The sequence below is a fragment of the Alosa pseudoharengus genome, unplaced genomic scaffold (assembly GCF_046254945.1).
Source record: "Alosa pseudoharengus isolate Yale_2024_CS ecotype anadromous, Long Island Sound unplaced genomic scaffold, YU_APseudo_1.1 YU_APseudo_1.1_scf_14, whole genome shotgun sequence".
NCBI lineage: Eukaryota > Metazoa > Chordata > Actinopteri > Clupeiformes > Clupeidae > Alosa > Alosa pseudoharengus.
Window position 1 is genome coordinate 7,879,587 of NW_027468609.1, and position 22,480 is coordinate 7,902,066.

A 22,480-nucleotide genomic window follows, 5' to 3' on the forward strand; every position below is an offset into this window, starting at 1 on the left:
TGTCAGAGAGTGAGGAAACACGATGAAATGAAGTAATGGCTTATTTGACAACATTACTCTAACCCGTGAAACCCCGTAAAACCCATGACAAAAAAATCTGTTACGGGGCGGAATCTCTTGGAATTTTCGTTTATGTTTTGAACTATTAATTCTAGAATAGCGTATTAATAATGGGCTAGCGCGTCCTCCTATTTGGGTTGCCAAATAAGCAACGGCCAACTGTCAACAGCTGTCAGTTGTAGTCATGAACGCCTACGAGAGGCAGGCACATTTCCAAAATTAAAACAAGAAACAAATTAAGTGGACATCGGAGGAGCTTCCTGAGATGGTGACGTCTTCGTCAAACTAAGAATATCAAGTCTGACGCAGAGCTGGCCATAACAGGTAGCCTATGCTAAACTTCATCTGCATCGCTAACTTCAGCTAAATATGTTACGTTGGTTAGAGAGGTATTTTTTTTTTCACTGTTTCCGTAATGTGTAGCTGGGTCATGGTTGGAGAAACGTTAAAGCAGCTGCAGGTCAACTAACGTTAGCTAAGTCTTCATTTCATCTGGCAACCCAGAAGAGGCTCGCGTCTGGTAGTCTTGAGAACGTTCACCAGTGTTTTGATTTTGGACAACAGAACGTTCGTTAACAATCCTACAAATCGCACCTTTAACCTGTTGAGGAGTGAATTATTTTCCTGGTTCCTTCTAGAATTCTACGCAAACGATCTATAGTTTCAGTGTTCTTTATACAGTCTATGGGGGTCTATAGTAAAAAGACAGAACACAACTCTGAGTGTGCTAAAAAAGCAAAGATGAACCACCCAGGGAGAGAGAGAGAGAGAGAAAGAGAGGCAGAGAGAGAGAGAGACAGGGAGAGAGAGATGAAAGAACAGGCTTTATTCACTCTCAATTTCAATACAGTTAAACAGACAATAAACAGACACTCAAAAAGAAGCTTAGTCAACCTTGACGCAAATATGCCAGCATTAAAACTGTGATCACCTGGGACTTCAACCAAAGACACTGTTATACAATATCTATTAGTTCACTAGGTCAAGTCTTGACATTAATTTGAAATGTAATGGCTATGTCATATGTCATCAATGTTCATGGATAGAGAGATACACTCAATAAGTTTAACAAAGATCAATCTAATTAAGCTCTTTAATAACAGTAGAATTTAGTGCCACACTCTTTTCAGTTATACATACTAGATATTGACCAACATTGCACGTGCCCAGTATGTGATTGAAACAAAAGAAGAAAAAAAAAAACAGAAAAGAAAACACCAGATATTCTCCAGGCAAGTTTTGGAAATCAATACCAGATGTTTTTTTCTTTGGTGAACTCAACCAAATAGTGGCCAGCAACTGACTACGGTCTTCAACATCAGATCAGAAATGGCAGGAACGAGGCTTCGAATTTCTATTTTGGTTAAGTCTCGCTGGTTTGTTGAGGTGTGTTCATTGTTGGCGGAGAAACAGTTAAACTATCAAAACGTATACTGAGTCAGCCATTGACTAGCCTCAACCTGCCTATAGAACCCCATGGCTGAGGATGATGTGTCCATTAGGTTCCAGTATTCTGTGAAAATTCAATTAAAATGACAGCAAGACACAAAGAATGCAGGGAGAGCCCTGAACGTTCCATCACTAACCACAAAACCGGAGATGGTAGCAAAGGGCAAGAGGAACTGAACAACTGACACTTGATTGGCCCTGTGGCGCAATCAGACTTCCACAATATGGGACAAGGGGTCTTGCACAACTGTGAAAGGCCAGATTTTGAATCATCTCGGCATTTTACAACACAATAAATGTATAATTTACCATTTTGAAAACGGCCCTAATTATGCTAGAATAAAAAGCCCACCATGCCCTACAGAACCCTTTCTCCATTTTTACCCGTACTCTGACACACCCCTCAGGACAGTAGCTCTACTTGCATCCTACTGTACAACAGCCTTAAGCACTCATAACTTAAGGCCATTGTGCCCTTGTGCAGACATGCTTAACGCATTGGGGGGGGTTAATATTCAGAGCAGCAGTCATCAGGCAGCAGCTTTATAGCTTACATCATCCACCCCCTGAGAGCTTCACAGTAGACTCCTCAAACGCAGATGAAACTGTGTGTGTGTGTGTGTGTGTGTGTGTGTGTGTGTGTGTGTGTGTGTGTGTGTGTGTGTGTGTGCGCGTGCGTGTGTGTTCTGTAAGTTGCCCACATGTTGTATGTATATACATTTAAGTGTCTTGGTAGAAATCCTCTTTTCGGCTCACTTTCAACATGCTGGCCTCTGCGTGATAAGTCTCTCCTCTCCCTCTCCGCTCTTCCTCCCAGAGTGCGGTTTCAAATGCTCCTTTCTACCTTAACATGTATTCATCACCTATGAAACAACATACCGTCGCCTAATCTAGGAGTAATTTAGCGAGCTGCGGCTCCTCTCCTCTCGTGCAGGTGAGAAACCCCCTGGGGGATGGGTGCTCCAGCGATGCTATGGAGTGAAGGCTTCAGTGAGGGAGAGGAGGGGTGGTAGGGGTGGTGGTGGTGGAGGTGGTGGTGGCAGGGCGGGGCGGGGGGGGGGGGGGGGGTAACATGCCTCCACCTGCCTGGGGAAAAAATCAATCACGAACAACAATGTTATTACATTAATGGAATTATAATGGAGTAAATACAGAAGAAATAATAACAGGCTTAATTACAGCAATTAGACACACAAACACAGTCAGACACACTCACAGACACACACTCAGACACAAACACACACACTCACACACACATCCATTCTGCTGACTGAAATGGTAGGGAGCGTTGAATGCTGAGGGAATTTTGCTTGGTATTCTCAGCAGGAGTGTTGAAAAGGACAACTGGATCCAGGATCTTGTTTTACCAGCAGGAGGTTTATACCAGCGTAGGGGGAGCTAAAGGAATAATCATGGGGGATCAGGAATTTGACGTCAGCAGCCTTAAACAAAAACAACCTGAGTTGGGGGTTGGTGGGACACGCTTGAATCATGAAGTAAAGACTTCTGGGAAAAGGCCTCTGATCATTAGCAGCTGTTGAGTCATCTCAAAGTGTGTTTGTGTCTGTATGTGAGAGAGAGAGTGTGTGTGTAATTGCTCCTCCAGATGTTCCCTGGTTTTCTTGACCCTCCATGTGAAGTCATTAGCACGAATGTATGTATTCACAAACCACAGTTGAGATATCCACACACAGTTTCCATTTTGTAGTAACTCAGACGCTGTATGATACATGTGTTGGCAATGAACCCTTTTGTTCTGAAAATGCTTACTCATCGTCTAGTGCAGACTGGCCTGGGATCTATATAATAAAGATATCTCCAATGATTTCACTGATCCCAGACCTGCCTTAGACCTTGTGTTTTTGAAACTTCGGTGGACCAATTCCATGACCACTGGGTTAGTGGATGACCTCACTTTGTGGCTGTTCACTTCCAAACGTTTGTGATGTGTACATAAAATTAGTGTGGCTAATACAACTATCTGCTCGCTACTGACAACATTGCTAAAACCATCTTATTACCTCTCAAAATCCCTGTCCTGTTTCTATACATTTTACTAAGAAATATGAAATAACTACATAATCCATGTATTTCCCATTATTACAATCTTATATCATCTGGAAAAGAACTCGAATAACTACTCTTTAACTACACAACCAGTTGGAGATTCACAGGCAGTCCAACAGACCTTCTTCTGCAATCCCTATCATTTGTAGGCCTGTGAGTGATGCCAACAGGAAGGAGAGGAGATTGAATCAGCAGATAGATCTGCAGGGGATGGCTACCAGTGAATATCAACCCTAGACAGGACCGGACGTGGCCCTGTTTCTGAGGAACTGAGATGACATCTATTTTGCGGCTGCAAGCTATTCTGCAATAAACATGTTGATACATCTATCTAACTGATTGGGGTGAAATAACAGAATGTGTGTTTGTGTGTGTCCTTGTCTGCTGTGTTTCTTAAATGTATAAGTGTGTATAAATGTTTGTGTCGGTGAGCTGTGTGTTTGTGTGTGTGTTTGACTTGTATATGGACACTTGTTTCAACTCCAAGCTGATAAAATATCAGCCACTTGATGACAGTATCACAAACCTGGGATTTCAAAGCAAACTAATCGTTCTTGTATTTGGAAGTCTTAGACATGTGCACAAACCTGCTTTACGTGGACTGCAACTGTGTGGACTATGCAAGCCAGATGCAAAAGAATAGCAAAGTACTGCTCCATTTCTGCAATAATAGGTATTGTATCCATTTGGAGACAAAGGTTATATTAACCCATTACCACTAATGCAGAAAGGCCACATGGCACAAAGCATTCTTGTCCAAGCGTGTAACCTACTTCCATCAATGTTTGTATCTATAAATACTTCCCTTCTGTTAAGGATCAAATAAAACCATTAAAGTGTTTGTGTGAGTGTGTCTGTGTGTGTGTGTCTGTGTGTGCGTGGGTGCGTGTGAGTGTGTGTGTGTGTGTGTTTAACGGGACTCACTCTTTCAGAGTGCTCTGGTCTCTGCCTCTATCTTGCGCTCTCCGTGGCCGTCTGGCTCCTGGGGAATGACGGCCTGTCTGACGGCAATCTCGGGCCCTCCACTATAGATGCTGAGCAGGTACTGCCACGTCTCCTCAGAGATCTGACCATAGTCTGCTCCTACAACACACACACACACACACACACACACACACACACACACACACACACAGAGAGAGAGAGAGAGGGGTGGTAGTATCTTCATGTTTACTTAATGTGCTATTCAAAAAAGACATAGCAACAAACAAACAATCCCCTTGGAGATCAATAAAGTATCTATCTATCTATCTAAACAAATACATGGAAACGCAAACCCGTATGGAACATACACGTATGCATAAACTCATCATAGTCTCTCTCCCACACACACACAGATAGTTCCACAGCACCTTCACGGTAACAGGAAAATATTGTTATGATGTACTATGCAAAACACACAAACACCATTGAATACACAAAAGTCAGTTAGACAAAACACTCCAAGGGGAAAGAGGTAAATGAGTCACTGTTCTTGATAATGATCTACTCTTAAACTCAACACATAACAGTATGCATATTTATATACACATGCAAATGTAATGGTAGCCAGTTGGTTCGTAGCTGTGCAGTATGTAAACCTCCCTCCCGACGTCATGCTAGCAGCCGGGGCTTTTAGCTCGATTGTTAGCGAGCTCGATTTCCGATCCAAAGTGATGCGTACGTGCGGGTTCAAGTCCAGGTGAGTGCAATGCTGCGCTGTGCGGTTCAACACCACGCCGGTTACAAAAACAAAGCAGTACTGACCAGAGTAACCCTCACAAAAACACACAAGCTTAATCACACACACACACACACACACACACAGAATCCAACCTTGTTTGAGCTGTATGTGGCCCCCCTTCATCACAGCAATCTTGCTGTTGTCAATGGGGCCTGGGGGCTCTGGGGAGAGATACAGCACAGTTAGTGATCAGGGCAGATGATGGCAGGCCTGCTCTAACACTCAGGACGTTTACATGCACAGTTAAGTCGAGGAACAGTTCTAGCTCGGCTAGGGGATTTGACTGAACCACTGTCCTAACCCTAACCCTAACCACGTAGTACACGGTTTGTCTGGCTGACTAGCACTTAGCCCTGGGTGGGGGGCGATGATTAACAAAAGGGGAAGGTGTATGACTTATCTGAGTTATGACTTCTGCCAGTTCACAGATTTATGGTTAAGTTTTGCAATTTGGATGATTTGTTGGGACGCTAAAGTAGATAGTCAGTTCCAAGTGAGTGCTTGCGTCATGTGTCTGCTCGAGTATGTACCGTTATCTTTCCCCTTGACAAAGCTCTCCCACTCTCTGAACCACTGCATGCTGATGCATAAAATCACTGTTGGCGCTTCCTCGGCCTGAAACTCCTTATTTAGCTGTGGATGAACAGATGGACAGAGACAGAAAGAGAAAGAGGTTTAACATTGCTTTTAAACCACTTCACCACTTTCATGATTACATTCATAAAATATATGCAGCATTAAAATGACAATAGACAAGGCTTCCACAATTACACTGAAATTAAAGGAGAATTCCGGTGTGATTTTGACCTAAAGTGTGTTGAAATATGATACCGAGTGTGAACTACCACGGAATTATTTTTGGAATCTGATCCCTTATCATATCTGTTCATTCATACTCATCACTCGACTTATCGTGACTAAATTCAAGATGGCTGCAAACGCTAAACTCCGTGAAGATACTGTCTGTATAAATTGTCTTGTAAGTAAACTACCAGTGCTTTTTCAAAGTTCTCAATGTCTCGTTTTAAATGTCAAGGCCTTCGGAAGTCTACCAATGAAGTATGGAGCTACTTTGAGCCTCGTAAATGGTGTAAAACAGTGATTTATTTGCATGGCTAGGCCGATGCCCGAGGCACCCCCATCGAAAAACTGTTGGTAGCATTGGCTAACTAGAGCCAGATTTCTGAGTGCAGGGGACAAGCCGAGATGAGGTATGAGACATACGTTCACACTCGGTATCATGTTTCAACACACTTTAGGTCAATATCACACCGGAATTCTCCTTAATTCTCCGGAAATGACACCTCTTACATTCCTTCCTTAAATAAATAAAAACAATCACGTCATCGGCATGCGCAGATACGTCCACAGTGGGAAAAAGCCTGTGGGATTCCCCTGCACACACCCTCTGGCACATATGGATGCATGTCTACCTTGATAAAAGTGTCAATCTCCATCTTCCTGCGTTTGGCAAGAGCCTCAATCTCGACTTGACAGACAGCACACAGGTAGAGGTGGTTCACGGCAGGCCCGCCACCAAAACTGAGAGACAGAGAGAAAAAACGAAACAGAAAAGGCTACTGATTGGGTGGGTATGTGGAGAAGAGAGCATGTCCTCGCAGTCAGATTATATTCACAAACACTGTCAAATAACACCACCAATTAAGCTCTTTCCCAATCCCAATCACACCAGGGTGTTACCTGTTGTAGAGGTACTCCCAGACATTCTGGGGAAGAATCACCACAAGGTCATCGATGTAGTGGTACTTTGTGGGGGGAATTCCTGAACAATAGGACAAGCTCAGTTAGCAATAACATTACAAGTATGGGAAGATATAAAGGAAGGATAAAGCCTGAATCACCAAAATCTTCTGTGTTTATGTGTGTTAATTAGGGTTGGGTCAAAGATCCATGCAATGTTTACATTTTTACGTATAGCATTAGCTCAGAGTGCTGTTAACAAAATGGGTCGAAAAAATAAACTATTAGTGCATGAGAGCATACAGCATATATGTGTATGCTTCTGTGGTACATGCTTTATATGTGTGGAGGGTATCTGTTTGCCTCTTTGCTTGTAGGTCTCTGTATGTGTGTGTGTGTATGTGTGTGTGTGTTTTTCCTGACCTCCGTGCTGACACAGGAATGTGTGGTTGCTGATGGGGCCGGGCTCGGTGAAGGTGTTGAACTTGTTGAGCCACTCCCTGGAGATGTAGAACTGCAGCAGGCTGGGCTCCTTCAGGTTGGCCAGGGCCACCACCTTCTGACGCTCCCGCACCGACTCTTCACTGCTCTTCCTAAAACACACACACACACACACACACACACACACATACACATACACATACACATACACATACACATACACATACATAGACTTTATTGTCCTAAAGGGATATTCATTTTCACACATCAACACATGTTCCCCAGTGCAGAAACAGAAGCTAGGCACAGCACCACATAGAACATAGAACAACAATTCCCTACTACAGTCCCAGCTCCACAAGAAGAACAAACAAACACATCAAATGACAAACAGAACACACAGAGTAACATAACAGTAGGAGCTGATGGATCCGAGCAGCAATTTGTTAAGAGCAGCAATGGCAGAGGGAGTACAACTCAGAGAGACAGAGAGAGAAGACATGATGCATGGACAGACAGGAAGAGGAAAAAACGGTTCAAAAAAAGGAAAAGGAGGGAGACGAGAGGAAATGAGAGCAGACAGAGAGAGAGAGAGAGAGAGAGAGAGAGAGAGAGAGAGTCCATGACAGATGTGGGGAGTGAGGTAGAGGACGACAGATGGTCAGACTGGTGAGTGTGTGGGCTTTGACCCAATATTCAACAGTGAGCGTGCGCATGCCAGCTCAGAGGAGGCAGAGGAGCGGACGCTTGGTGCCTCTGCTGGAGACCGGAACACAGTGGGCAGCATCGAGGGGCACTGCCAACCACACAAATCACGGGAGCGAAAGTGAACTACTGACTCTACATACTCTTGCATCCCTTTCCTTGAAGCAAAAGATCAAGGCTGTAGCAGGAGGATGCTAGCAAGGTCACTACAATCTTCACAATATTTGGGTAGACATTAAAATATAGCGTGACTTTACACAGTGATTTAGACGGTGTGATTTAGATAGCGTAGTCATAACTCATAACCATTATGTATTCTTCCTCCCACTCGCCATTATTATTCACCATGGGCAAGATCAGATAACAGAATCCATGTCACATATACTGAATGGCTGCAATTTCTATTAATTGGACATTATATAAAATATAAAAATCTAACATCCAGCCACCATACTAATTGCTTTGTTAAACCTCAAATGTTTTCATTGTGCCATGCACAGATGTCTGTGTTTTATAATACAAATGCCACCAGACCTAATACAACTATCATTGATGAGAGCAATAGGAATATGTTCATCCAGGAAGTAGGCTGTTGTTCTGATCCATGTCTGGAGGTAGCCTATTTAACAAAGCTGGTGAAATATCAGCCTCTTGTGCTGGAAATGTGCGGTCTTGGCTACTTAATGTCATTATCTTGTGCTCGTATTTGGCAGTTTGGGCTACGTGTAAAAGCTGGTAACTAGGGTTCTCAGGACAGTTAGAGTGTGTCTGTGTGTGCGCATGTGTGTATCAGTGTGTGATTGCTTGCCTCTGAAATCTCACCTGTAGAACAGGACGTAGGCCTCTGCGTTCTGCACCACTGTTTCATGCACCTCAGTAACGTACTGGTCATCAAACTCATACCACTGACCATTAATCACATTCTGACAGTAGGCTATGTAGTGACCACCTGAGAGCGCGAGACAGATGGAGAGAGACAGAGGAGAAGAAAACCGAAAGGAAGGAAGCAAAGGGGTAGATTTCATGAAGGAGAAAGAATGGGTAGAGTGACAGAAGAATATGAATGTTACATAATAGGAACTATGGCCAGATTTGATGAGACACATCTAAAGATGTCAGTCTCAAAGCATCTCAAATACCCTTGAGGTTTTTTATTGCATCAGCTGACACAAACCACAATCTGACATCCAAATACATCTCACTCACTGCCTGCGGTGCCGTGGTGACAGATGACTGACAGGAGGTCATAGGTTGTAATCTGAGAGGGACTATCTTTGGCCAGGAAAGGTCGAAGATCGAGGCCCTCCAATGGAAACGACACATGGCTGTTAATCTTGAAGGAGTACATGACCTCGTGTCTAAAGCGCTTCAGGTGAATGCAGAGAATCTGAGTGCCAAGTGCAACCGCACACACACACACACACACACACACACACACACACACACACACACACGACAGAAGTTCATTTCATTTTATTAAAAAAAAAACTGCACAAAACTGTATAATGACGATGAATGCACACTCACCTCAGGTAGTCTTAGTACTTTGCAGTATTTGATTCCATTCCTTAACCTGCAGATGTGGAAACAGATGATCACTCATTAATCAGACAGAGCAGGTGAACTCTCATCTGAGCTCCAGTCAACCTGATGTCTACCGCTACACAGTCAGCACAGTCTTGCCATCAGCACAAAAGCCGACATAAAAAAGGCTGGGTGCTTACTTTTTACATCTTTCACAGCTGTACATGTTGTCACCTGCAGAGAAGAACAGGTAAATGATTACACTCGCTGAGTAGTATTAAAGTATGCTGAGTAGCATTAAAGTATGCTGAGTAGCATTAAAGTATGTTGAGCAGCATTAAAGTATGCTGAGTAGCATTAAAGTATGCCAAGTAGTATTAAAGTATTCTGAGTAGCATTAAAGTATGCCGAGTAGTATTAAAGTATGCTCATTCATTCTCTCATTCAACCACCTCTTCACCTTATTTCCCAATCTCAGTAATTGTTTCTCGACTCTCTGCATTTGGTTGTTTCCAACGCTGGGAGTCCCATCCCTGTCTAATCTCTCTCTCTCATCCTGTGTGTTACTCTTCCTAGCCACTGGTATGTGTTTATGTCTATCAGTCTAGTCAGTGTTGGTCCTCCTCACACCTTTCAGTTCGTCTGCAGCGAAGAAGGCAGCAAGGCAGTCCTCTAGGGTCACCATAGGCCCCCAAAACCAGCTGGGGATGCAGGAGACCACAAACCTGCCACAGACCACAGACAAACATATGAGATTGACAGAGAGAGAAAGAGAGAGAGAGAGAGAGAGAGAGAGAGAGAGAGAGTATCAATGGGGATGTGCATGATGGAGAAACTAGCAAATACATGTGTGTATAAGTGTGTAGACCTGTCCGGTGTATGTGCTTGTGTGCATATGTATGCATAGTATGTGTCCTGTATGTGTTTATGCTTTTGTTTGTAAACACATGCGTTTGTGTGTGTGTGTGTTTGTGTGTGTGTGTGTGTGTGTGTGTGTGTGTGTGTGTGTGTGTGTGTGTGTGTGTGTGTGTGTGTGTGTGTATGCACACATGTGTATGTGTGTATATTAGCCCTCTGACTTGCGTATGGAGTCCATAATGTAGGCGATCCAGCCCTGAGTGCCGTAGGTGTCTGCGCATACGCCTGTCTTGGCTGGGGCATTCTGGTGGATGGAAGAGTGCAGCTTGGCTAGGTCCTCTTTCCCTGGAATCGGCAAGGACAAGTCCTGAAATGTCTCCACAGTGGTGGAAACCTAGGGGAAAAAGAGTAACATTAGTAAAAACTTCCAGTGAAACATTGCTAGTCCTAACTGCCCTGCTTACTAACATCATCAGTATCACTACTGCACAACAGAAATTAAGCCCAAAGCTAGTCATTATTTATTTGGACTACCCTTAGTTTAAACAAAAACACTTGTCCCTACAGTCTGGAGTTGTCATGGAGTTATCATGTTTACAAAAAAATAACTTGGGACTAAATTGAGACAAAATTCAGAGAAATGTGTCACTACACAAAGCATACATGTGATTCAGACTGAAATCATTCTACACACCATATGGAAGCTTTAAAAATAAGTTTTAACTGCAAGATCATATGACCATGCTGCCCTCTGGTGGCTAAAAGGCAAAGTATAATGGCCAACTCACCCTGTCGCATGTCAGACACTGAACTAGACTCAAGATTGAACCGTCAAAGATATCCGAGATCACGCTGCGGTACCGAGACTGCTTCTTCTTTCTGGGGCCCATGATAGCCTGAGCTGCAGAGGAAAGGCTGCTTACAAATCATGGTAAGAGGTGAGCCTAATCTCACTATCTAAATATTTTTAGAAAACTGAGGAAATCTTTCTCTGGGAAAGTAAAAATGCACCTAAGCATATGATGTTATGTGATGAAAAATGTATCAGCTGTACTGAGGCTTCTTGGAATGAAAGTGTCCATGAAACAAATGCACTTACAAAAAGTTGGGACACTGTATAAAATGTAAATAAAAACAGAATGTGATCATCTGCAGATCACGTAAACCCATATTTAACTGCATAAAGAACATAGACAACATATCAAATGAAACAGACAACAAATCAAATGAAACTGACAAATTGTACTATTTTATGAGAAACATACACTCATTTGGAATTTGATGTCAGCAACACATCTAAAAAATTTTGGTACAGGGTAAACAAAAGGCTGGAAAAGTTGTGCAATATAAAGTAAACACAAGGAGGAACATGGCGCAACTAGTGAGGGTAACCACGACTGGGTATAAAAAGAGCATCCCAGAGAACTTTAGTCTCTCAGAAGCAAAGATGCAAATGCATTCACCACTCTGTGAAAAACTGTGTGAGAAAATAATGAAACACTATAAGGATAATGCTTCGTAATGTAAAATTGCAAATAATTTGGGGATTTCATCAACTATAATACATAATATTCAAATATTTAGAGAACTCAGAGAAATCTTTGCACGCAAGGCACAGGGCTAAAAATCAATACTGGATTGCCGTGATCTTAGGGGCCTCAGTTGACACTACATTAAAAACAGATCGGTTTCTGTAATGAAAATCATTAGGAAAACCTTAGGAAAGCCATCTGATAACATTGTCCATAAACACAATTTGATGCTCCATCCACAAATGCTGGTTAAAGCTACGGACAAAAGAAAAAAACATATTTAGACATGATCCAGACATCTGCCATGTTCTCTGGGCCCAAGCTCATGAAAGATGGACCAGGGCAAAGTGGAAACTGTCTTGTGGTTAATAAAATAAAGGACTCCACATCCTCCGGGCTAAAGAGGAGAGGGACCATCCAACTTGCTATCAATGCACAGTTCATTGTACAGTTTTGTTGTTATTTTTTTTGTTGTACATTTTACACAGCGTTCCACTATTTTGGAGATGGGGTTGTAATAGCATAAATCTGCCATTAGAGGATAGATGTGTAAACCATCAGGGAGAAAGGACCGTCCACATTTTCAATGATAACTACAACATCAACTGTGACCATATTGTAACTATACCATAACGTGTGTCCACTGCTCTGAGAGTGACGTCCAACAATATCGGTCTTCATGTAGTCATTGTTTTGGGCGTTGACATTCTCATGAGCTAGAGCGATACAGTCATGTACAGATTACAGTCATCATTATCGTTACAGTTAACGTTGGCTGTCTGGACGGCCTTGAAGTCACACTAAACTGGACTATGCGGCTGAAGCTCTCTGAGGTAAAAGGAGTAAATGAGAACTAAGGATGCATCGTTATTGGGTTCCTACGTACAATGTTTTTAACACCATGCACCAACACCACTTCATGGGGAACATTAGATGATTTATTACTTTGATAGAAATGCCACCTTGTAAATACTACCATGGTATTATCAAGCACATGAACATACAGGAAATGCTCGTCCCCATACTGTAATATAGGAGCATTCCTACTAGGAAGTTCTGTTGAGAACTACTTCATAGGAGGCCTTGAGTGCATTAAGGACCCTGAAGCCCATCAGACTGAAGCACTGAGTGGCTGGCTGACTGACTGGCTGTGGCTTACCTTTCTTGAGAGAGTAGGCTGACCTCAGGGGGCTGGATCTGGGTGGGCTGCTGGAGAGCTTGGGGTGGAGCTCCTGGGCGGTGGGGGCGGGACTACAGGGCCGCGACGGAGGATGGCGCATCGACGCCTCGTTATCAGGCTCTGAGGAGAGAGATTGGACACGTCCAAACCAGATATCTCAGAGCTTCATGGGTGAGCTTTACACTTGTGCAGGAGGTTGGGTAATTTGCAATATGAGAACGTGTGAGAGTGTGGCTGTGAGTCTGTGCATGTGTGAGCGCATGAGTATGTTTACTTATATATTTACATATTTATTTTACTTTGAACTGAATCTTTTATTCAAAGCAACTTAAATGGCAATTATTACAAGGGCCAATCTCCCCAGAGCAACTAGGGGGATCTGGTCAGAATATGAACTCACAACTTGTCTGTGTATATGTGTGTGTGTGTGTGTGTGTGTGTGTGTGTGTGTGTGGAACAGGACATAGGCCTGTGTCTGTACAAGTATCTACATGCTGCACCATTGTTTCCTGCAGTCCCTGATATTATGCGTATGTATCCCTGTGCATATCTAACCTGTAGTGCTGTTGGCTTGTGCCTGGTTTGGGGTGCTGCAGGGCACCGCCGTCTCCTCGGGCTCCCTTTCCCCCACGGCCTCCTGAGAAGCGGCCGTGTCCACGTCGGCGTCCTCGTCCATCTCCTGGGACGCCCCGCGGAGCGGCGACCCCGACACCCTCCGCTCCTTCAGCCGCTCCTTTTCCGAGATGCCCCTCCCGGTGGGACCGTCGCCGCCGCCGCCGCTGGTGGACGCGGCGGCCACTCGCACCCCTCCGCACTCGTCCTGGATGAGCAGCTCGGCTTCGCCGGCCCCGCGGCCCTCTGGCCCCTCCCCGCTGCTGGACCCCGAGTCGCAGGACAGGAAGTCGTCCTCCGAGGGGCTGCGGTCGCCGTCCCGCGCCCCGCCCCCGCCGTCGCCCGCCTCGGTGCCTGAGTCGCCCATGCCGCCGCTGCTCTCCCTCAGGGGCTCCTTCAGCTCCTCGTGCAGCTGGTCCATCAGGCAGCGCAGGAACTCTTGCGTGTCCTGACCAGAGCAGAGCGGCCGAAACGCAGTATCAGTATGTGTGTGTGTGTGAGGCTGTGATAGAACTGCAATCATTTTTGCACTAAATTGCTTTTATCCAACTTCATGTGTGTTAGATCCATGTCAATGCGTCTTATGGACATGGTCTGTTTCTGTACATGGGTGGTGTCTTTGTGGGTGTAGCCTACAGGCCAAATTTACCCCACCCACAGAATTTGAGGCTGCATAAGGGAGTGAGAACTGAGACGTGTATGTATCACTGACCTAAACTGTGAACCATACAGGTCTGTGATATGTATGCATGTTCCTGGTCAGTATCTCACATTTCCTTATCTACTCAGTCTGTCAGTGCTCTCGTCGTGGCAGGCATTTCAATTTAATCCAATTACAGCCTACTCCACAGATTAACTGTGTGTGGATCATCACCTGCTGGGCGTAGCCCCGAAACATGGGATTTACCAGCTTGATACCATGAGACAGACTGGTGGGGACAACATAACTAGGCCTGGAGAAGTAGGGAGAAAAAAAGAAAGAAAAAAAGAAAGAAAGAAAGAAAGAAAGAAAGAAGGAAAGAAAGGAAAGAACAAAAGGAAGTTTAACAGTGCGAGCACTTTGTTGCAGCATTCTGCAGGCATCTTAAAATAGATTGTTGATTTATGTTGGATGACTAACAGTGCAAATGCTGCAAAAACTAGAGGAATACAAATATTCTAATGCACCCAGCATGAGGTACCTTAACCATCTGTTAACCTGAATAGCTTGAGACAATATTAACACCATATCCTGCTCAATACTGTAAGGTACAGGGAGACTGAACTCTGCCAAATAGAACCTTTGTCTAAAAAGATATACTTGTCTTAAGCTCTTGAAGTGAGTGAATGTACATTGGTCATAAATAATTACTTTCATATGCTACATGTATCTGAGGATCTGCTGTGTGTGATAACTTGCAATCACATACTGTATCTAAAGACCTCTGTAAGTTACACGAGGGTGTTAAATGTAGCATTGCAAGAACTGTATTACATAACAGTTTCTCTCATGAACAAAGATATAGAGAAGTGATGTCTCATAGGAATGCACGAGTTACCGTTTCTTGTGCCAAAGCTCTGAAATGAGCTTCTGGTAGCTCTTACACAGAGCCGGCTTCTTATCGGTTCGGACCAATCCGCTGCAGTCCAGGAAAAACTGGGTTAAAGGAGGGCTGGAAACGAAAAAAATAAACAAGTGAGTGAATGTGTAGGTAAAGAAGGCAAAATAACTGGAAAAAAATAGAGAGAATGAGAGACCCAGAATAGATTGTGCATTGTACAAAAAAAGCAGGGCTATGGTCCCACACAATAGTGGAGAAACAGTATTGGCATCACTCCCCCAAATGCAGTAAAGTCAAATGTCTAGGATGGACTCAAGAGAACAGGAAGTGGCCTCACCAGTTGGAGAGGGCTTGCAGGGCAGCGTTCATGTAACACGAGTTCCCAATGTTCTTCATCCCTGTGAGACCTGCGGGAGTGAGGCAGTCAGGGAACAGTGCAATCTAGCATTACACACCACACTGTTGAAGTCCTCTGTTGTTTTCTTCCCCCTGACCTCTTCCCAGAAATACAGCACATTCCTATCGCGAAGGGCAATCTGAGCACATGTGGGACTGCCCTTCACAAATAAGCCGAGTGCTCGTTCACCTCTTGGTTTGAGCTCGTCCTCCTCCGATTCGGACTCGTCTTCGTCAGCGACGGCTATGGGCACAGCTTTCAGGGGATGACTGCTTGAATGACGTAAGAGATCCTGAAGCAGAGTAAAAAAAAAAAAAAAAAAAAAAAAAGAACAAAAGAACAAAACATTGTCTTTTTTCTGGCACAGAGCTACTACAGGTAATCAGAGGTGACCCTGCCCTCCCCGTGCTGGCCCACCTGTTCTGGGGATTTGCACTGGTGGGTGGCCGGGACAGGCACCATGGGCCGCTGCTCCAGGAACACCTCCCTCTCACACACATAGCACCAGATCCGGAATGTGGTGAGGTTCACTGTCAGATGGTGCTTCTTTGCCTGGGATGGGGAACAAACAAGTGAGAAGTGAGTGCAGGAATGTATTTCTTCAGAACCCTGGGAGCGGAGGGGTTTGAGAGCCAAAAACACTATTCTTTTGGGTCCCAATAAGGGGTGAAAGCTCCACCAGTTGTTTATATCTGATGAGAAATTCAAGTTCAGTTTACAAACGTGGTATGGCTATTATTACATTTTTATTTCAAATTGTCTAATTGAAATGTTTAATTATGTTCAATCAGCATTTTCAATAGTATTTGATACTTGTGTTGACTGATACTTCATTCAATCATACCACACCTGTATTTTAATGTGTTTGGTGACACTTAATTCCATTGTTGTGCATGCATTTCCTGCTCTTCTGCTTTTGTTTGCACATGCATATTCTGACCTGCAGTCACTGGATATGCATGTGCAAACAAAGAGCAGGCTTGCATGCTCCAAGCTTGCTGATGCAGTCTCTTCCAGCTTGTTGATCCTATTTTTGTCTACCTTAAGTTTTATGATATTTTATTAAACAATAATACTGTAATTATTAATAATAATATTGCCCACTGATACATATTTGAGCTTGATGGTGTTTTAAGCCCCCACCCCACTTGACTTCAAGACAGCGCTGCGACCGTCGACTTCAAGGAACCTAACCCTAACCTTAACCCTAACCCTTGCCTGTCGTATTTATTTTCATGTTGTAACTATTAAAACTGTGTGTCATTACTCAGATTTTTGTACAAAGTTTTGTGTCTATTCTGTTTTAGTTTCCTTACTAGTTTTTGGGTGAATGGGAGTTGGGCCTGTTGAGGGAATGTGCAATATTGCTATCTGGTCAGTGGACAGGGACTGTGCAGAGTTACTGTATATAAGTGTCATTGGTCAGCGTGGGCCACAGGACCGTGTAGAACTGTTCATTTGTTTATATTTGCCTCGAAGGTGACTTGTAGCACCAATGTCACTGAATTATGTATACATGATGCTGTCGGTCTGTATATCTATTAAGTCTGTCCTCCTATATGTCTTGCTGTGTTGTAAGCAGCTGTGAGTGGTACTTGATGCCCAAGACCAATTTCCCTTCCGGGACAATACAGTTGATCTGATCTGATCTGCTACATAAGATCTCCTCTGCTTAAAAGCTAGTATGTTATTCTTCATTTTTGTAAGTCGTTTGGATAAAAGTTTCTGCAAAATGAATAAATGTAAAGATGTAAAAAATATGACGGGTATTTACAGTATAGGCTATAGTTAACATACTGTATGGTGTTGTCTTTCTGTACAGAAGTCTATAGCTCTCATACTGATTGTTTGTGGCCCGGCTCCGTTGGCCCCTACAGCCTGCTTTGTGAGGACACAATAAGGTACAGAACTACATCTATGTCTGAATTATATTTAGCAAAATACATATATTGGTCTTATAAAACATAACAAAAGGCTTGGGTAGGCTAAATTAAATCAAAGTCAAACACTGTTGTAGAATGCATTTGAGTTTAGCTGCAAAATCTTTATAACCAAAATGTTTCTGATTCTGCAGAAGGGATGGTCATGACGCACTGTCAGGATCATGTAGATAAACCTTGGCATGCTGATGGCTCATCCTGGATAAACTCCAGGTGCCAGAGCTGCGACTGTGGGGGATGTTGTGACACGTACGTGTAGGATGAAGACAATGAATATTACCCTAAATAATTCACGCTATATTGACCAAGCTATAATATTTATGACAATTACAATCTACAATCTCTCAAAAATGATGTTGTGGAGGTGATAAAGGGTTGGTGTTGAAATAGACTCAACAAAAGCATAACAAAACAGACAGAAGACAGAAGAGAGATTTTCCCATAGATAGACATTTTCCCCAAATCAACGTTCTAATCTCTTATTCTTCCCAAATCATCAAGAACATTTAGACTTTTGTATTTTGTAGTGTATGTGACCAGTGTATGCCTCTTTTTGGGTAGGGTAGTTTCTTATCCTGAAGACTGTGAAGTGAAGTATAACTGGGACACATGTTATATCACTTTTATTTTTCATTTTTGTACTGTTTATTAGGCCTATTTGTTTATTTGTTTGTTCGTATCTGTGTGTGCTAGGTTCGGCTATGCTGGCACTGGCTTGTTTTTATTTGTTTTAATTTAATTATTTTAATATTTATAATTATAATTTTATATTATAATAATAATCATATTGTTATCATTACTGTGTGATGTCATGTGTGTTTTATGAGCACTTTGGGTTGCACTCTGTGCATATAAAAGTGTGCTATATAAATACAGTTGACTTGACATGTCAGTACAGTGTTTTTTAAAAGAATGACCACTCTATTCCTTGCTCCGGCACGTCTGTTGGATGAATGAATAGCTACATTATGCATTGCTATGCAAAACACATTAAAGAACAAAGAAGCATCTAAGTGCTGAGACGGACGTCTTTTATGCCACATCATAGAAAGTATTTGATCAATGAAAAACAGGGCCTTAGCGAATATTTAGATTAGATTAGATTAAATGTAACTTTATTGTCATTGTGTAGAGTACAAGTACAAAGACAATGAAAGCAGTTTTCGTCTAACAAGATGTGCAGAAAATGGGGCTTGGTTGGTTGGTTGTCACCAAAGATTCTAGAACAGAGCCTTTGGTTGTCACCGGGAACGTTCAGAACGTTTCCATCTATATACATATGATAGAATACTACATGTCCAGTACAAACATGAATCATAGCAATCAAGTCACATCACACGGTCCCTTGCTATGGCCCTTAAAGTGTAACACCGGCGAAAATTGACCCCAGGGTCTGTTTCTGCATTAAAACACATCAAATAAGCTGTGGAGACAGTATTTTTTGTGATGAACACAATCACAATCACACAATTCAAACTATGACAACAAATGTTTCTCCCATGGTGGGCATGGTTTTTAGAGCATGACGCAGAGTACTCTGTCTCTATGAGGTATCCAAATCTGTTGAGAGGCACCCAAATTCCTCATCTTCCCATGGCTACACTCTTCAACATATAAAAAACGCCTTCACAATATAAAATCAGGAAACCAATTACTTATTGTACACCAAACCTGAAATGAATCTTATTTGAACCGCCTAGGAGTCGTATGGTCAAGACCGGTGAAAAAGCTACTCTTTCTGTTGTCAGATGGTAGTGCTATGCTAGACAGTCATTTTGGGGGTATGATCATAATCACAACCAATAATCTGTGAACTTAGAGTCATGTTGACCAATGCATGGCACATTTCACATTTCCTGTTTATGTGACGAGACATCATGAATACCAAATTTGACATAAATCTGATAACTGTCTAGGTCTAGGAGGAGTGCGTCAAAGCATCTGAAACGTGTCAAAATGCATAAAATCCAAAATAACTCACTTCCTGATAGGAGTGGCTAATGTATTGTACATGCAAAGGTTGTTCATCATGGGGAGCCCCACATGCCCCTAGAAAGTAAAGCCACTCCATAGGACTTGAATAGAGAAAAGAGAAGTTGACTTGAACCACTTTGCATTGTGCACTTTGCCTGGACATTTGTCTAAAGTGCAACATCAAGCTCAGTTTGGTGACATAGATGTGACTTTGAGCGACAGACCGAAACATTATACTGGTAGTATAGTCAGGAAATTATGAAAGTTATCAGAACGTGCAGAGTGCTTTGAGTTCAAGTGAGCCTTTTGGTAAGTATTGTGTTCCGACATAGTGCCAATCCAATAAAACATCCCTGAATTGTTCAGTTCTCTTCTGTGCGACTGAAAGTCACAGGTTCATGATGTAATTTTAGAGTGGTTTTAGAAATGTTTTATCACAGGGCCATAGTACAAGGTGACTTACGAGGTTATGACCCAGTCATACAGTGTCATGTTCCTCTGGAAAAAAAGACACCAAAATGAAGTCTATGGAATGCTGGCCATAGTTGGGCTCTTATTAAGTCCAGCCCAAAGGTGGTATGCTGTCCAGACATTTGGTATCCCTTGCACGCCTACCAAATTTGTGTGTGTGAGTGTGTAGCAGCCACGATGAGCCCTGATAAGGGAGCGCCATACAGTACCCAACATGCATCTTGGGCCAAGCCTCTGTTCCTGTGAAGACTGATGTGAGTTTTTCCCCATGGGAACCACATAAAAAGGAAAAGTCTTAATAAATAGTCTTAAAAAAAGTCTTAAAAATAAATAAATAATAATAATCCTTATAGAAGCAATAGGGTTTTGAGAATCTCACCTTACGTGCTGCTTATTAGCCTGCACCTCTGGTGAGGGAGAGAGAGTGAGAGAAAGCGAGAGAGAAAGATGGAGAGAGGTGTGTTACCTGAGCATGTATGGTGCTGTGGTCGGAATACGACTCTCCACAACCAACATAAGGGCAGTCACACTGTAGGAGGACAGCACAAATACATTTCAACTATATTTAAACTTCCCATTGAAAAATACATTTATGTAATATTTCATGAGTCATGCAGTCAGAAACACCACCATGTCCTTCAGTGTCAATAATGTGCAAAAAAAGCACCTTGAACATAAACCTCACCTGCAGACATGCCCAGAGGTTGGGACCACCCACTCCACATGACTGACAGGTCCCCTAAGAATATGTAGGCATAAAAGTGAGTTACACATCAATGTTTATTCTATAGTAACTATAGAACACAGTTCCCTATAAAAGACAAAGATGCACTTTAAATACTACTTAATCATTGATTTGTACTAGACACCTCCGGGGTCAGTAATAGGATGACCATAACACATACTCCTACCTTTGATTTATGTAGGAGTTCTTCCTTTGTGACCTCACCAATACAGTCCAGGTGAGGACACACTTCACCGTTATCAGCCATAATCTATTTTCACTTTAATCTGTTAAAACCCAACATGAAGACAATCAAAATAATTTAATATAGGACATTATAAATTAACAATTTAATTCTGGGATTTTATGTTTGTAGTCGAAGAATCATGGGCTACATCCCCAGGAACAGGCCTAACCATTTGTGAGTTTATGCACAGAAGACAGAAGTTTAAACCTGTGATATGCAGTTGATTGACATAAAGGAACATAAACAGACTACTTGCCAAACTGTACAAGCACCAACACGAATGAGACGTGACTTGGGCTCTTGTCTTACTATATAATTTCTTCAATGGAGGCTCAGTGAAAGTGCTGTTTCATTCCTGGCACCGACAGTACTTGAAATCACAGGGCTAGCTTAGTGTTGGACTCTCATTTCCAAATCAACAAGTTGTTCTCGTCATTAATAGCATTAGGCTACACAGAATTCCATAATAATGAATTCTGAAAGAGAACAATCTAAACCACATGAACACTTTGTCACTGGGGTGACATAAGCCGCCCAACTACGACAAATCCTATACTGCTACAACCACACAACAAACAATACAAACAATAACAAATAGCCAGCGACAGAACACTACAATTGTCAGCTCCTTCTGTCATTACTCTGACATACAACAGCTCCTTTAACAAGATAAGAGGCCCTATTTTGCAACCCGAAAAGCAAACAAGACATTTAAATTCGCCTATGACATCGAACGACCATGCAATATCAAAACTGTGGCAACACTAACCTGTTAAAACGGATCAGATCGTAGGCGCTATGTTTATTCATTTCACGCCAAATGTCTGCATTTCGAATACAAACGTAGCTTATTAGCTGACAGAACCCCACAGATGATGCCCAGCCCACAACCCCCTCCCTCCCTCCGCCTCTTTTGCAGCATGGTTTTGCGTCAGTCTTGTTATGCTTTGAGGTGCTCACCCCCTTAGTTTCCGTACAAGGGTACAAGCAAGTGAACGGGGGTTGTTGAAAAGTTCACACGTGCCTGGTTCTAAATTAACCTAATTAAGAAATTGTGTTATGTTGCATTCCTATGACGTAGGTATCAACGTTAGCTGTCATCTGGGTTGCATGGCTGGCTGGCTAGCCCGTTACTCGTTTGCGTGCAAATAAAAATAGGCTGTAGAGAAGGCAATACAATGTAATTGTAAAACACAAGTTGTGGTGAAATCACACAAGGGCCAATCGACATATATGATGTTATTCATTTTGACACGTGAAGAAGTGTACCTGGCTTATGTTTTCATCGGTGGCATCAATGGTTTTACATTCCCCGGTGGCATCATCCCTGCGAA

General features: G+C 42.8%; 1 protein-coding gene across 2 annotated transcripts; it reads right to left on the minus strand.

Annotated features, from left to right (window-relative positions):
- Nucleotides 1-871: 871 nt before the first annotated feature.
- Nucleotides 872-22,477, minus strand: usp20 (ubiquitin specific peptidase 20). 2 transcript variants are annotated; one of them, XM_076283698.1, is made up of 25 exons: nucleotides 22,416-22,477; nucleotides 21,087-21,186; nucleotides 20,861-20,914; nucleotides 20,642-20,704; nucleotides 16,208-16,342; nucleotides 15,980-16,082; nucleotides 15,731-15,800; nucleotides 15,391-15,504; nucleotides 14,727-14,805; nucleotides 13,796-14,300; nucleotides 13,220-13,360; nucleotides 11,317-11,429; nucleotides 10,750-10,922; nucleotides 10,301-10,395; nucleotides 9,871-9,904; nucleotides 9,674-9,719; nucleotides 9,353-9,533; nucleotides 8,969-9,095; nucleotides 7,424-7,593; nucleotides 7,001-7,082; nucleotides 6,733-6,841; nucleotides 5,830-5,932; nucleotides 5,392-5,460; nucleotides 4,501-4,659; nucleotides 872-2,595 (listed from the first exon to the last, which is right to left on the minus strand). In XM_076283698.1, the coding sequence occupies exons 2-24, from the start codon at nucleotides 21,165-21,167 to the stop codon at nucleotides 4,505-4,507; spliced, it is 2,802 nt and encodes a 933-aa protein (XP_076139813.1). In that variant the 5' UTR covers nucleotides 21,168-21,186; nucleotides 22,416-22,477; the 3' UTR covers nucleotides 872-2,595; nucleotides 4,501-4,504. The 2 variants fall into 2 exon arrangements, with proteins under 2 accessions (XP_076139813.1, XP_076139814.1); XM_076283699.1 differs by lacking the exon at nucleotides 22,416-22,477 and adding an exon at nucleotides 21,916-22,000.
- Between the last annotated feature and the right edge of the window lie 3 nt (nucleotides 22,478-22,480).

Excerpts from the sequence above, each read along its gene's own strand:
- usp20 (XM_076283698.1), bottom strand. The coding sequence starts at position 21,167 with ATGGCTGATAACGGTGAAGTGTGTCCTCACCTGGACTGTATTGGTGAG. Across the intron at positions 16,343-20,641 it reads ACAGCACCATACATGCTCAG|GCAAAGAAGCACCATCTGAC; the intron begins GTAACACACCTC and ends TCCCCATCCCAG. Across the intron at positions 5,461-5,829 it reads TGTCAAGGGGAAAGATAACG|AGCCCCCAGGCCCCATTGAC; the intron begins GTACATACTCGA and ends ATCTCTCCCCAG.